Raw genomic sequence first — 13484 nt, 5'->3', positions numbered from 1 at the left:
ACCAGTCCTACCAGGCCCAGCAGTGCTAGTTGACTGGGCCTCTGCCTCTGTGCTTAGTGAGCAGAGGCAGCTGTGGAGCAGAGTACTTGAGATACATGCAGCCCTGGTGACCTCCAGCTGACTGACCAGGCCACCATCCACTCTCCTGTGTTACCACAGGGATGAAGATGATATTGCCAGTTGCCTTGTAGGGTTGCTGTGAGAATTAGCTAAGCAGGTATGGCTCAAGTGCCCAAGAGAGCACTGGCCCAGGATGTGGCAGGTACGTACTGACGAGCTTGCCTAGGCCCTGGCGCAGGTGAGTGTGGTGATGGCTTGTGCAGAGTTGGTCACAGTATTTCATTGGAGAATTCATAAGGCCTTCAGTTAACCTGCACTGATCCTGTTTTCCCTGGTGTCTTGCTGTTGTGTCACATGAGGGTGAACATGACAAAGTGGAGGTGGGGGCCCGTCCAGGACTTCAGTTGGAGCTACAAGTACACAGTCTGTTTGGCCACAACCCACTAGGTTTACTCAGCCTCTTGCGATGGTCAGAACTAGGGCCAGATATCCAGAAATCAGCTTTTTTCCGGGCACTTCTTTATGGCCTTTCTCTTCTCTTGGTTGTCCTCAAAGTCCCAGATCCAAGCCTACCCATGTCTGTTTCTCTCTGTCTTGCCTCCTAATCTCCAGGAAACAAAACTTGCTTTCTGTTAATTTGAAAAACGTTATAGTTGTGTTGTTTGCCAAATACTGTCTGTCCTTAAAATTTTCTCAGATCTTTTAGAGGAGTTGGGATTTTAGCAGACAGTAGCTCTGAAAGCAGGAATGTTTAATCAGGGGTCTACTTAGGAAAAGAATTTGCATTTTTATGTTCATTGACTCAGAGGTTCCCAGACTTTCTGGTTCATAGCATTCTCAGCATCTCTATTTTTCATGATGTTCCCAGGCCAAAGGAAATACCTAACAGGTAGTTTAGATACAAACAATTGTGAAGAAGTACTAATGTCCCAACAACTGTACAGCTGTTTTGAAGACATAAAACACATAAATTGAAAGGGAAAATATTACACCCTTTCATAATCCCAAGTACTCCCTAATGGTAGTACCTTAGAGTACCTTAGATACTAAGTACCTAAGTACCTAGGTACTTAGAGTACCTTAGAGTCAGGTCCGATACCTGCTGTTCCATATTGGGTTTTATGTGGTATTTGCTTTTTAAAAAAGATTTTATTTCCTTTTAGAGAAAGAGCGGTGGGGAGGGGCAGAGAGAGTCTTAAGCAGACTCTGGGCTGTGTGCAGAGCCCAACGTGGGGCTTGATCCCACAACCCTGAGATCACAACCTGAGCCTAAATCAAGAGTCTGACGCTTAACCGACTGCATCACCCAGGCGCCCCTGTGGTATTTGCTTTTCGTTACGGCATTTGCCGAATGCCAAGCTTTGCGAGATGTAACATTGTCAGAAGGCATATAATGCAATCTGTTGAAATTATCGATTGCCTTGGACCTATAATTCTATAGTACCCCTCTGAGGTACCATGACACCCTTGGCACTCAATCTGGGGACCAGGGCACTAACCGTCTAATCTCTCTTCATCTTTTTCTTTTTCCTTAAATTGGGAAATTGTTGTAGGATATCTGTTGGGAATAGATCCAGGAATAGGACACCCAGTTGAATCATGCAGCCTTTGGGTTGGAAACAATAGGTGGAATTCTCTTCCTGTCCCTTGTCCTTCAACTAACTCAACACAGTGAATGGTGGCTCCTGCCTCTTGGTCACAGGTCAGTATGAAAACAGACAAACCATTTTAGTATCTTTTAGACTTAAAACTTTGCTTGAAGATGATGTCTACCGTATCATAGGAATCCTCCATTCTTAACATGCGCAGGTAGGTTTATGAGTTTCTGAGCTTTCAGTTTGTCTCTCCCCCATTTAGCCTTGGTGCTGAGCCATTGATTTACCCTGTCCCTGTGCATCCCCTCTTGGGTTCTCTGTCTTTTGCATCTGTAAACTGCACTGGTGTAAGTGTAGTTGAAAATGAAACATCAGGCAGGAATGGGATTCTTCTATTTTATCTACGTATTTTGAATGACCCTGGAATCTGTCCCTCATGCCCCATCCAAACACAACCCCGCCTTTGCTCCTCCCACTATATTCTCTACTCTGAGTCAAGGACACATGAAGGACAAAAGGTCATGTGAGTATGGTCACATGACCCCCTGTGCTTTTTGGGGCCCCCCCCAAGCTCCTCAAATGCTTTGGTATCTCCCCTGCCTCCAGACCTGTGTCTTTGTTATTGCATTGGTCCTGCCTTCTTTTACAAGCCTGGTCCCTTTCTGTCGCTCTCTGCCTCAGCCACCACAGGAGCGCACACCCTCCCTGTCCTTGGCCAGAGCAGCCCAGCCCTTTTCCTTACGGTACTTGCCCAAGTATTGCTTAATCACTGGAAGAATGTCATGTTGACCGCAGAGTCCTGGGCCTGGCACGTAGTTGACACGGGATGCATTGGCTGAGCAAGTGAGAGTCTGGCAGTCACCACGTTTTTTCTTTGTGAGAGTGCAAGCTACTTTCCTTTTCCAAAGCTTCAAGATTGATCTACTATTAATAGAATCCCCAGGGTGATGTTCGTATGTGGTCAGTGTAAGGTGTCTTCTGTACCTGAATCTTTCACTGAGCACTTGCTTTGTATTTTTTTTTTTTTTTTAAAGATTTTATTTATTTATTTGACAGAGAGAGAGGCAGCGAGAGAGGGAACACAAGCAAGGAGAGTGTGAGAGGGAGAAGCAGGCTTCCTGCGGATCAGGGAGCCCGATGCGGGGCTCGATCCCAGGACCCTGGGATCATGACCTGAGCTGAAGGCAGACGCTTAACGACTGAGCCACCCAGGCGCCCCGCACTTGCTTTGTATTAGGAGGACAAGAATGACATAAAGATGGCCCTGCCCTTGGGCTTGCGTGTGCGCGTGCATGTGGGGCCAACCGGCAAAGCCACTGTAGACGATCAGGGAAGCACCAGGTGCAGCAAATGAAAGGCCTGAAGGTCACAGGGAAGGGGGCCCACTGTGGCCGCTGTGTTGAGAGTGTTGATGCTATGGTCTGGGGGCAGTGCAGTGCAGTGCAGCGTGGGGATGACCGCTGTGAGAAGAATTTAAGGTGGCAACCTAGTTGGATCTGTGTGTCAGAGAAGTCACCCTCTCTCTCACATAGAGCTGCTTGCCAGTGCCTCTTTTTCTTGGCCCACAACAGATTAGAGAGTCTTGTTGGTTTCCCTCGTGTTCTTTGCTGCCATGCAGGTGAGTGTCTTCTGGAAGTTTCATAAGGATTTTACTTGCCTGCAGTTCTTTGAGGGCTGAGCTGCAAGGTGCAGGTTGTCTGGGCATGGCCTCTCAAGGTATTACTCTTGAGGAGCTTGAGTGAGTACAGAACAGGACATCCCGGGCACCTCATGGTGATACCTCACATCGGGGCCATGGATGTCACCTGTCATTGGTTGTCCTCACAGCCTCCTCAAAGAAACTTTCAGGTGCTTGTGTCTCCCAGGTCCATCTGATCTGTTAAATTGTATCATGCCTTCCATTTGCACTCTAGCAGTTTCTTTCCTTATGAAATTGACCTCGATCGATAAAAGTGTGTGGGTCTTACGTGCTTAGTTTTTCATGTTACTTGAGATGGGCCTGCCTGTCCTGACCATTTGCACTGGACCCTTCTGGGGTTGCATGTTCATCTCCTAACTGGGGACTTCTTGGTTCCAAGTCCAACTGAAACGTCCCAGGAGTTGTGTTAGACTCTGGGCCACTGTGGCTGTTTAGGCCTGATCTTTCTACTTCCTGGTTAAGTTATTTTTCTGTGCCTCAGTTTCTTCATCTTTAAAATGGGGTAAGACCAGAAGCAATCCCAGAGTTGTTTTGAGGATTTATTTTTTTTTTTTTAAGATTTTATTTTATTTATTTGACAGAGAGAGACACAGCGAGAGAGGGAACACAAGCAGGGGGGAGTGAGAGAGGGAGAAGCAGGCTTCCCGCCCAGCGGGGAGCCCATTGTGGGGCTCGATCCCAGGACCCTGGGATTATGACCTGAGCCGAAGGCAGACGCTTAATGACTGAGCCACTCAGATGCCCGTTTTGAGGATTTAAATGTTACTGTGTATCAAATGTGAGAGGGCTGTCTAGGGAAGGGTGTTTTGGTTTTTGTGGTGAAGGTAGGGGGTTTTTTTGTTTGTTTTAAAGATTTTATTTATTTATTTGACAAAGAGAGACACAGTGATAGAGGGAACACAAGCAGGGGGAGCGGGAGAGGGAGAAGCAGGCTTCCTGCCGAGCAGGGAGCCCAATGCGGGGCTCAATCCCAGGATCCTGAGATCATGACCTGAGCCGAAGGCAGACACTTAATGACTGAGCCACCGAGGCGCCCCTGAAAGATGAGGCGAAGTTTAGGGTCAGGCTTTCTGTAGAAAAAGCTTTGTTCATCTGGTGAATGAAAAATGCAGCTTTCTTGGCTCAAGGGCCCATCTGGGCCTGGCTTGAAGGTGAACAAAAGTGGTTATGTCCAGAGCCTTCTATCCCTTAGCCTCACTGAGAGTCCATTTGGAAAGAAAAAAAAAGGCTAGCCCAGCCCAGAAGTTCCAGAAGTCTGTTACCTTGACTTCATCTTGCCTCCGGGACACATTGCTTGGAGATTTCCAGAATGTCATTGCTTAATGGAAAACGTATGGGACTGCTTCCTCCCAGTGGATGCACTTGGCCCCCTGGCATTCTGTGTCCTTGTGGCTGACAGGGCTCCCCCGCTGTCCAGGATGGGGCTGCCCCTGTCCCTTGGCCTGCTGCAGCTTACCTGGCATGTGCTTGGCTGTGTAATTCTCAAGTTGCTTTCTAGGAGAAATTGAGTAGTGGGAAACCAAACTGCACATCATTCTTTATCCTCACTTAATGCCACCCTCCCTCCCGGGCTCACTTCAGTGCATCTGGCCTCCTTTCATGATGGGGCCACATTTACACTTGTTCCCTTTTATTCCTTTGGACATTTTGGCCCTGCTGCGTGGAGACCCTCTCCTAGCTGACTCCAGGACTCCTTAAAAACCCCACTGACGTGTTTCCTTCTATGTGATTCTGCCTCCCTGTTGGTACTTGTAATCCAAGCACTCAGCATGTCCTGTATCTCTCTGTGCCTGGTGCATGGCCGCCGCGCCAAAGGATCCTGGCCAGCCGGCACATTGTCCATGTCATTCTTCCCTCTGTCTCCCCCTCCTCCCTCATTGGCCCCACTCCAGTTTTTGTAGTTGCCCAATAAATAATTACTCCCATCCACTTAGCTATGGAGGGTTTTTGAGGGAGTGCTCCAAAGTCTCTACAGTCCTGTGCACAGCCTCCTCCTCTTCCCTTCCCCCCCCCTCCGTTTCCTGCAGACTCTCCTGACCCACTGGCTTCTCCACCTGGAGCCTGTAGGCTGTCTTGGCTGGCTCCCCTCCAGAGAAGGTGTTCGGGTTGTGTTTTTTTTTTTTTTTAATCAGTTTACTGCTTTGTTTATAGTACCTTTATTTTGAAAGGAAACTAAAAAGCCACACATGGGTATCAGTAAAATTAAGTATCGTGGGAACAGAACAGCGTTGTTAAATTCTGCGTGGATGATCATACTGTGCATCTCTGTGTACAACCTTTTACGCTGGCACCAGACAGGGACTTTCCTTGTCAACGCTGGAATGAGTGAAATGAGAACAGGGGAACACACAGCAGGTGATTAAATGCCATCCACCTAAAGCTGCCCTGTGAACCCTCCCACAGCCCCACCTGAGCCCTGGCATGTCGCTCTCAGGTGGCTGTAGACCTTGCTTCTCTGAGATGGAGGTCCCACTCTTTATTGATTAAAGCTCAGAGCTTGGAGAAACCCTGTCTGTCTTTCTTGCTGCTCACCTCAGCAGTGAAGGCACACTTTTTGAAGGCTTCCATGCATGGCTGAATGCAACTTCTAGGATGCTTCCTCTTCTCCCCATGTCCTACTCAATGACGTGTGATTCAGCCTGGCCCCTTGGTCTCTCTTCCCTCTGTTCTCTCCTCTGAGCAAGCTCTTTCTGATGGTTCTACACCTTATCCCACCCTTTGGGTGCTTCCCCTCCCTGGATCTGTATGTGGCCTCCTTCCTGCTCCCATTGGTGTGCATTTGCCTCTGGGGCCCACCCTGTCCTTTCTTAGCTCCCAGCTGGGCTGTTCCTTGCAACCCTCATGTGCCTCCCTCCCACCGGTAGTGCCTCCATCCCTGCTGTCCTGCCTTGATTGATGCCCCAGGCACTTCCTTCCAGGACCACATGGCCATTAGTTCTGGCCAAACTTGTACCAGAAGTACCCCTGAGGGGAGAGGGGAAGTGTCTTATGTCACCAAAGCCTGGAGCAGGCCTCTCCAGTTACATCTGCTTTTGGAAACTGTTGTAGTGCACGATATTCTCACTGTTCCCATCTTCAAATGAAGTTGATTTGGGGAAATGCCCCTCTGTGGTCCTGAACTCCTGGAGCACTGCTCTTGTCTTGTGAGGTGCTCTGCAGGCTGCTGCCCAGTTCCCCACCTCCAGTCCCCCCTTAGGCTCTGATGCCAAATGACTGGTTTCAGCTCTTGGTGCTCCTTCCCCATCTTCAGCACCATGCGAGAGGTACCAGAAATGGCTTCACACCTGCAAAGCCCCCCTACTCTCCCTTCCTCTAAGTGTTCTTCCTGGGCTGGTGTTCTCCCAGTAGAGCACACCCATCTTAGAGGTTGCCATAGGAGCTTCCCTCCCCTTCTCGAGTCTCAGGAGGACCCTGAGAGGGCACAGACTATAAATACTCACCTGGTGTCTTGGACACAGTTGGGCCTCATTAAATACTTAAGTTTAGCATTGGATGCTAAAGGCCACATCTAGACTCCTCTAAGTTGCACTGCTGTAACATACCCGCCCTCCTGTGCCTTGGATAGGAGCACTAGTGTTTCTCTCCACAGTGTCGTGCCTCCTGTGTGCTAAATGATTAGTGAATTACTCAGTTTTGGGTTTTGAGTGATTGTCATCCCATCTGTGAAAAGGTAGAAGGCACTCATAGATCTCCTACTTGGTCGGTGAAAAAGGATAAAGAACAGTCTTCCCCTTTTAAAGCAAATATGGAACAGTCTGTAAGACTCTGTGATGGCTTTGGGCTGTTCCCACCTGTGTCTCCTCTCTGCAGCAGCCTTCTCCTTGTAGCAGTGTCCTCTCCACGTGGTCACTAGCCAGTTGACAGCTAGGCCTGCAGTCAGCCAGAGTACCCTGGAAGGAATGCTGTCTCCTTGACCAGGTCAGTTTTGTCAGTTCTTGGGCTCATGCTGCAACTAGGACGTATGTGTGGGGGTGGTCAGCCTCAAGCCAGGAGTTCCAGCTCTCCACAGCCCCCTTGGACAGACTCAGCACTGAGTTGCATTTATACAGCAAGGTTTCCCCCTGGTGCTTTTCAAATTTGGTAACTTGCCAGAACTGCATTTACAAAAAACTTTGTGGGGACTTTGGTTTAAAATTACACTTGGATTGAATTATAAAGGAATTCTTTAGCAGCCAGAGTGCCTAGTATGTGGTGTGTTCCAGAAAGAAAGCTGTGACAGAGCCAGATAACTTGTCCTGTCCTTTTTCATCCCCTCCACCTACCAGAGTGTGGTTGTAAAATCTGCCCTTTTTTCCTCAGCCCTTGCCTGACTTCCTCAGCGAGAGAGGTTTTTTTTACCCCCACTTACTGGAGATGCTCATTAGATGCGGGCAGCTCCTAGATTACAAAGTCTTTCTTATTGTGGGGACTGGCTTTAAAGGTGATCCTTCCTTTTTCTTGCCAGTAGAAAAGTGTCAGAAACACGGTACACAGAAAGAATGCCAAATAGTACACGTTTGAACAGATGTTTCTTCTCATTAATAGAGTGTGGGAACTCTCGGCATTGCAAGTAAGGGGTGGGTTAGTGTGTTTCTGGAGGGCAGTTTGGCAGTAACAACATGTCCCCGGGATCTGTGGTTTTGTTAGAATAACTGGACCAGGTGCACAGAGTTGCTATTGCAAGGATGCTCGTGGCAGGATTTGTGTTGTTGGCATGGCCCAAAGCAGGGGTCATTCAGGTGAGGGTAGTGCGCAGGAGGGGGTGCTCATACAGGCATTGAGCTGGGGGTCTCGCACCCCCTGTGCAGGTCACAAGAGGTGCCCTTTTTATCTCTTAATAAGCTTTGAAAACTTTGAAAAGGTTAATAAGGTGGTAGGTTGAGTATGGATTCATTTTTAGGTTATTAGCAGTTACTCTGTAGGATTTCTTGAATCAGCAAACATACATTATTTTCAGTTACCACGGGAAGTGTTCTCAGTGAGTGTGAGGCTTTACCCTGAGCACTCAGCAGTGGACTACGTGGGCCACTCTCCCTTCCTGTCCCCAATCACCAAACACAATTACTGACTTGGCTCGATGTTTCATGAGCCACAGGTGCAAAGAATTTTAATGTAAAGTACATATTTGGGGGCTTGCAAATCCTCTCTCCCACACAGGCAGTGTCCCTTAAAAACTCTCAGATGTCATGAAAATCTGGTTTGTTGCCTATTCTGCCCCTTTCTGCGTGGATTCAGTCATGTCCACAGCCCTTGCCTGCTCCTGGTCAGCTCTTCTCTCTGAGCCCTGTGTCCCTCATGCCCCTCACCGTTGGTGCTTGATCCCTCTTCCCTGCTGTAGGATACATCTTTGAGGAGAGCAGACACTAGGGCCCTTTTAGTCAGTGCATGGAGTGGCTCTCTGGTCAGCCTGACCACTTTGCACCAGAGGAGCTCGGCCCTTGGAGCCCACAGCCCCGTGTTTCTCTGAGTGGTACCCATCTGCTGCCTGGTTTCTCATGATGGCTTTTCTCTTCCCATGTAGAGTGCCCAGTGAAGAATGTGATGGGATCAGTAGCATGTCTGCGGAGAGCGGCCCTGGGACGAGATTGAGAAATCTGCCAGTAATGGGGGATGGACTAGAAACTACCCAAATGTCTACAACGCAGGCCCAGGCCCAACCCCAGCAAGCCAACGCAGCCAGCACCAACCCCCCGCCCCCAGAGACCTCCAACCCCAACAAGCCCAAGAGGCAGACGAACCAACTGCAATATCTGCTCAAAGTGGTGCTCAAGACACTATGGAAACACCAGTTTGCGTGGCCTTTCCAGCAGCCTGTGGATGCCGTCAAGCTAAACCTCCCTGTGAGTAACTTGGGCAGGGCCCAGGGCTGCAGTCCTCCAGGTCTCTTTCCATGTTGGTACTGATGACGGTGGGCTCAAGGTCGGGGCCGGAGGGTGGCAGGGGCAGAGATACCTTTGGGGCCCAGCTCTGAAATCCCAATACTCATGAGGCCCTTGAGTGAGTGGTTTTACTTGTCCTGATGGTTGGAAATAGGAAAGGGGAAGAGAACGTGCTGACTCAACACAGTAACTGGCTCTTAGATGTTAGGATCCAGGAGATACTGTGTAGAGAGGTTGAAATAGGGGTGAAGGAGTGTTTGCAGCTTTCCTTCTGGTTCCATAGGGGAGCTGAAGTGGGAGCAATCAGTGGTCCAGGCCTCCTACTTCTCAGACATGGTGGGCCAGCCCAGGATAAGTGGACGTGGTTGGTCACACTGTGGAGGGGGGACTGGTTTGCTGCAATATCTTCTCTGGTACCGGCATCATCATCATCATCGTCATCACCCAGAGCACAGGGCGGGAAAAGGTAGTGGAATACTCCCAGGGAGCAAGCACATGCAGGGGGCCTGGTTGGAGAGTGGAGGTGTGGGTGCAGTGGTGCCCTCAGCGACCTGTGTCAGAGCCACAGTGCACTTGCTCTTGTTCTTTTGTACCCCTGCTCTTCTCTTCCCCTAGAGAGTTTTCCTTTTGCCCACATCCCTAGCAGATGGTTCTGGAAACCAGTTTGTATCTCAGGGAAGAAACAGAATAATGCTTTTTTTTCTTTTCTTCAAAACATCAAGGACTGATTGTCTTTAAGTTAACCCCTGCTGGGGGGCCTGGGTGGCTCAGTCGGTTAAGCGGCTGCCCTCGGCTCAGGTCATGATCCCAGGGTCCTGAGATTGAGCCCCACATCAGGCTCCCTGCTCAGTGGGGAGCCTGCTTCTCCCTCTGCCTGCTGCTCCCCCTGCTTGTGCAAACACGCGCTCTCGCTCGCTCTCAAATAAATAAACAAATCTTAAAAAAAAAAAAAGTAACCCCTCCTGTTTATTACTAAGTCCCACACATCCCCAGATGAGGAATTAGGTGATTATTGCCATAGACCCAGGCAGGGGTCTGTGAGTGTTAGAACTGCACCAGTGTAGGAACCTCAGCTTCTGCCAGGCATCCAGTTTCGAGAAAGATGGATACAGTAGTGTGACCCTCCTGTCTGGAAAGCCGCTGTGTCTATGGCAGCTGTCCAGTTATCTCTGTCTGCTGAATAGGTGTCATATGCATTTGGGAAGAGCAAGTCAGGAGACACTGCAGGTCTAGATCATGAATTGGTCAAGAAAGGGGTTGGAGGTAAAAGAGCGTCCTTACCATATCTGGGCTTCAGAGGCTACTCTTGCTGTTGACCACAAGAAGGAGTAGAGGCAGACAACCTGTCACTGTGGGGGGAGGTTCTTGGGAGAGGTTGCTACAGCATAACCTTGGGCTGGGCTAGTGGCCTGGGATGGGCCAAGCCATGCAGGGTCCACAGGTGAGGGTGACCTTCCCACAGCAGATGCAAAGAATGGGGACAGAAGGAGCTGGAGGGGGCGGAATCCAGGGGAGCTGAGGCTTTGACAGCACCAGAGGGCGGTGGGAGGCCTACAGAAGAGTCAGGGGAAGCACCAACAGAGAGCAGCCCCCCCCCCCCCCGTTCCCATATCAGAGGCTACAGGGAGGTCAAAGAGATGAGGATTCCGACCTGACCCTCCTGTTGGCCTTTAGGAGGGCATTGGTGACCTTAGGAAGATGTGACGCAGAAGTAGAAACCCGACGGTGTGAATGAGAAGGTGAGGATGCGAAGCCATCATTTCAAGAAATTTGGCTTTGAAGGGAAAGCGCGGCAGGGCCAGAGTGGAGGAGGGGTTGGTTTGTCACAGGAAGACACAGAGGGCTGAGAGGGTGAAGACAGAGGAAAAGGGGGGCACTGGGGGACCTGAGACCCCAAGGAGGCAGCATCCCAGCCAGTGGGACAGACATGGGATGGGTGGTCTGTAAGGCCCAGTGGTTGGGGAGTTGGAGGTCATTCACTGTGGAGTGGAGGCCAGGCTCCCAGGGATCACAGGGTGAATCCCGGTCTCTCTAACTGTTGGACGTTGCCCTCAGCAGCTCTGACTAGGAAGAAGAGGCCATTGGAAGGTGCCACTGATCTGGTATCTTTAGGGAGGTGGGAGAGCAAGGGGTTGGCCCAGAGAAGCAGGGCAGGGCCGGTCAGCTGGGAGCCATGTCATTCTTAAAGCCCGGTTTTCCGGGGACCCCTCCCCCTCCTTGGGGAAAGGTTAATACAACCACCAAAAGAAGGGATCCTTCTTTTTCTCTTTTCTGACACCTTCCAGGAATCTTGACCTGCGTTTTGGCCTCTGATCCCTGCTGGACTTTTCACTAGAATGCCAGCCTCTTTTTGTTCAGTAAAAGTGTATAGTTGGATTGTTATGCCCCTAAGCCCACTGCCCCCTTGTCAACATGCTTTGCCCTCAACCACTGTCCTGTTTGCCCTTGAGCCACTTGACAGGACACGGGCAATTCAAGCACTTGATGCCATTGTCGGCCATAGAATAAAATATGTTTCCACTGAGGCCCATATATTTGGCCTTGGTGGTTCTCTCGGGAAAGGCGGTCAGAGCCATAGCATAGTATAGCATAGAAAGTCTGGTGCAGTCTGTCCTCGTGGCCTCCTGGCCAGGGTATCCAGGCATGCATGTGCAGCCCTCGGCCGGTCAGAGACGTGATCTCTGCCACTCGTTATGTGTAAGCTTGTTGTTTGTTGTTCCTTTCTCGAGGGTGTCAGAGCAACCTAAAACCTCACACCCTGTGCTCACCTTTTCAGTACTGTCCACCATTTCCAGGCAGGACCTTGGCACTTGCTAAAGGATAGGCCTGTCTTTCTGCCATCAGTTCCTACTTGGACTTGGTTCTGATACCCCACTAATGCCCAATTATGGGAGCGTCTGAGATTGTGGACCTTGGAGTGGGCTAGATGACACAGGTCCCCCTGCCTTGGCTCTGTTTGATCCTTCTACCCAGAAACCTGGTGTGTTGCCTGTTCTGCCCCAAGACACCTCCCGTGGTTGTTCTTAAAAATAAACGTTTATTTTTATGTTTGTGCGCACGCATGCTTTCCATTATGACCATGGAAGTTTTAGGATAGGTTTAGATTTACAGAAAAGCTGACAAGTAGTAGAGTCTGATTTGAAGGGCTTTAGGACATCTACACCTGCCGTTTGGCTCCTTCTGTTTGGCACTTGTGGAGTAAGATCTGAAGCTTTGAGAAGTGGGGTCTTTGGATTTTTTATTTTAAACTGAGGATTGTACAGGTTGTCCAGATTCCTCATAAACCTGGTTAGTTGTTCAACTATATCCAGGTACTACTAATGGATCCTTAGAAAGACTGTGTGCTAGTAAAAGAAATGGAAGTGCGATGAACTTGGTTCTTCAGTGTGCCCAGAAGCAAGGAGTCCAGTTGTTCCAGGTAGGCTTTAATGCTGGCTCCATAGGATTTTGCATTTTATGGGCCGGTAACATTTCAAATGGTAGAGGAAAAGTAGAACTTGTCATGGGTTGTTTTATTAGATAAGTGCTTTTAAGAAGGCTGTATGTTTTCCCCATTATTTATTAAAAATTAAAGGATTTTAACATCACCACTACCACCACCACCAACAAAAAATAGAAAACATAGATCTCCGTAAATACAGCCTGTTTCCAGACCAGCAGTTGACAGACTTGCACATTTTCCCTCCAGATTGCCACCCCACATTTAAGAATTATTCCCTGATTCACTTTATCTTGGGGTTCCCCCTTAAGATTGCTTCAGTCTGTGCTGTGGCTCTCATCTGTGCTCCTGGAGTAAGATCCACAGGCCCACCCTGAGTGCTGCATGGCCGGGGAGGTGACACTGGCCTTTTGCTCTCTTTGCTCTCTAGGATTACTATAAAATCATTAAAACACCTATGGATATGGGAACAATAAAGAAGCGCTTGGAAAACAACTATTACTGGAATGCTCAGGAATGTATCCAGGACTTCAACACTATGTTTACAAATTGTTACATCTACAACAAGGTGAGATGGTGGTGGCAGATGTCCAGCTGCCCTGTAGGGAGGGGAGGGGTGGAGAAGGAGGCTGGCATATCGAGTCTTTGGGCAGGGGTGCTTGGGAGCAGGTGGGATTAGTCTAATGGGAGGAGACCATTTGGAGGCAGAAATAATGGGACCCGTGGTTTTGCCTGTGACTGGGTGTTTCTTTTTCGGGGAGGAGGGTGCTGGCCTTGTTTGACTTCCAAGCCGTCCTTGTTAGCTTGAAGCATGTGCTTCCGGTGCCCTTGGG

The 13484-nt window shown here is 49.5% G+C and overlaps 1 protein-coding gene across 9 annotated transcripts in view; it reads left to right on the top strand.

Annotated features, from left to right (window-relative positions):
* Window positions 1–13484, top strand: part of BRD4 (bromodomain containing 4) — a 92603-nt gene that overhangs the window by 46951 nt on the left and 32168 nt on the right. For 7 of the 9 annotated variants that reach the window (XM_081814419.1, XM_081814426.1, XM_081814427.1 and 4 more), the window contains exons 2-3: window positions 8855–9173; window positions 13082–13219. In XM_081814419.1, coding sequence (XP_081670545.1) covers window positions 8889–9173; window positions 13082–13219 — 423 coding nt within the window. In that variant the 5' untranslated portion in view covers window positions 8855–8888. Of the gene's footprint in view, window positions 1–8854; window positions 9174–10886; window positions 10952–13081; window positions 13220–13484 lie in introns of those variants that run through there. The other 2 variants (XM_081814450.1, XM_081814454.1) reach the window with 1 other exon arrangement.

Source organism: Leptonychotes weddellii, chromosome 1 (genome assembly GCF_054177405.1).
Source record: "Leptonychotes weddellii isolate Sample4059 chromosome 1, ASM5417740v2, whole genome shotgun sequence".
Classification (NCBI taxonomy): Eukaryota; Metazoa; Chordata; class Mammalia; order Carnivora; family Phocidae; genus Leptonychotes; species Leptonychotes weddellii.
The sequence above is the reverse complement of the archived record's forward strand: the minus strand, read 5'-3'. Positions and strand labels throughout refer to the sequence as shown.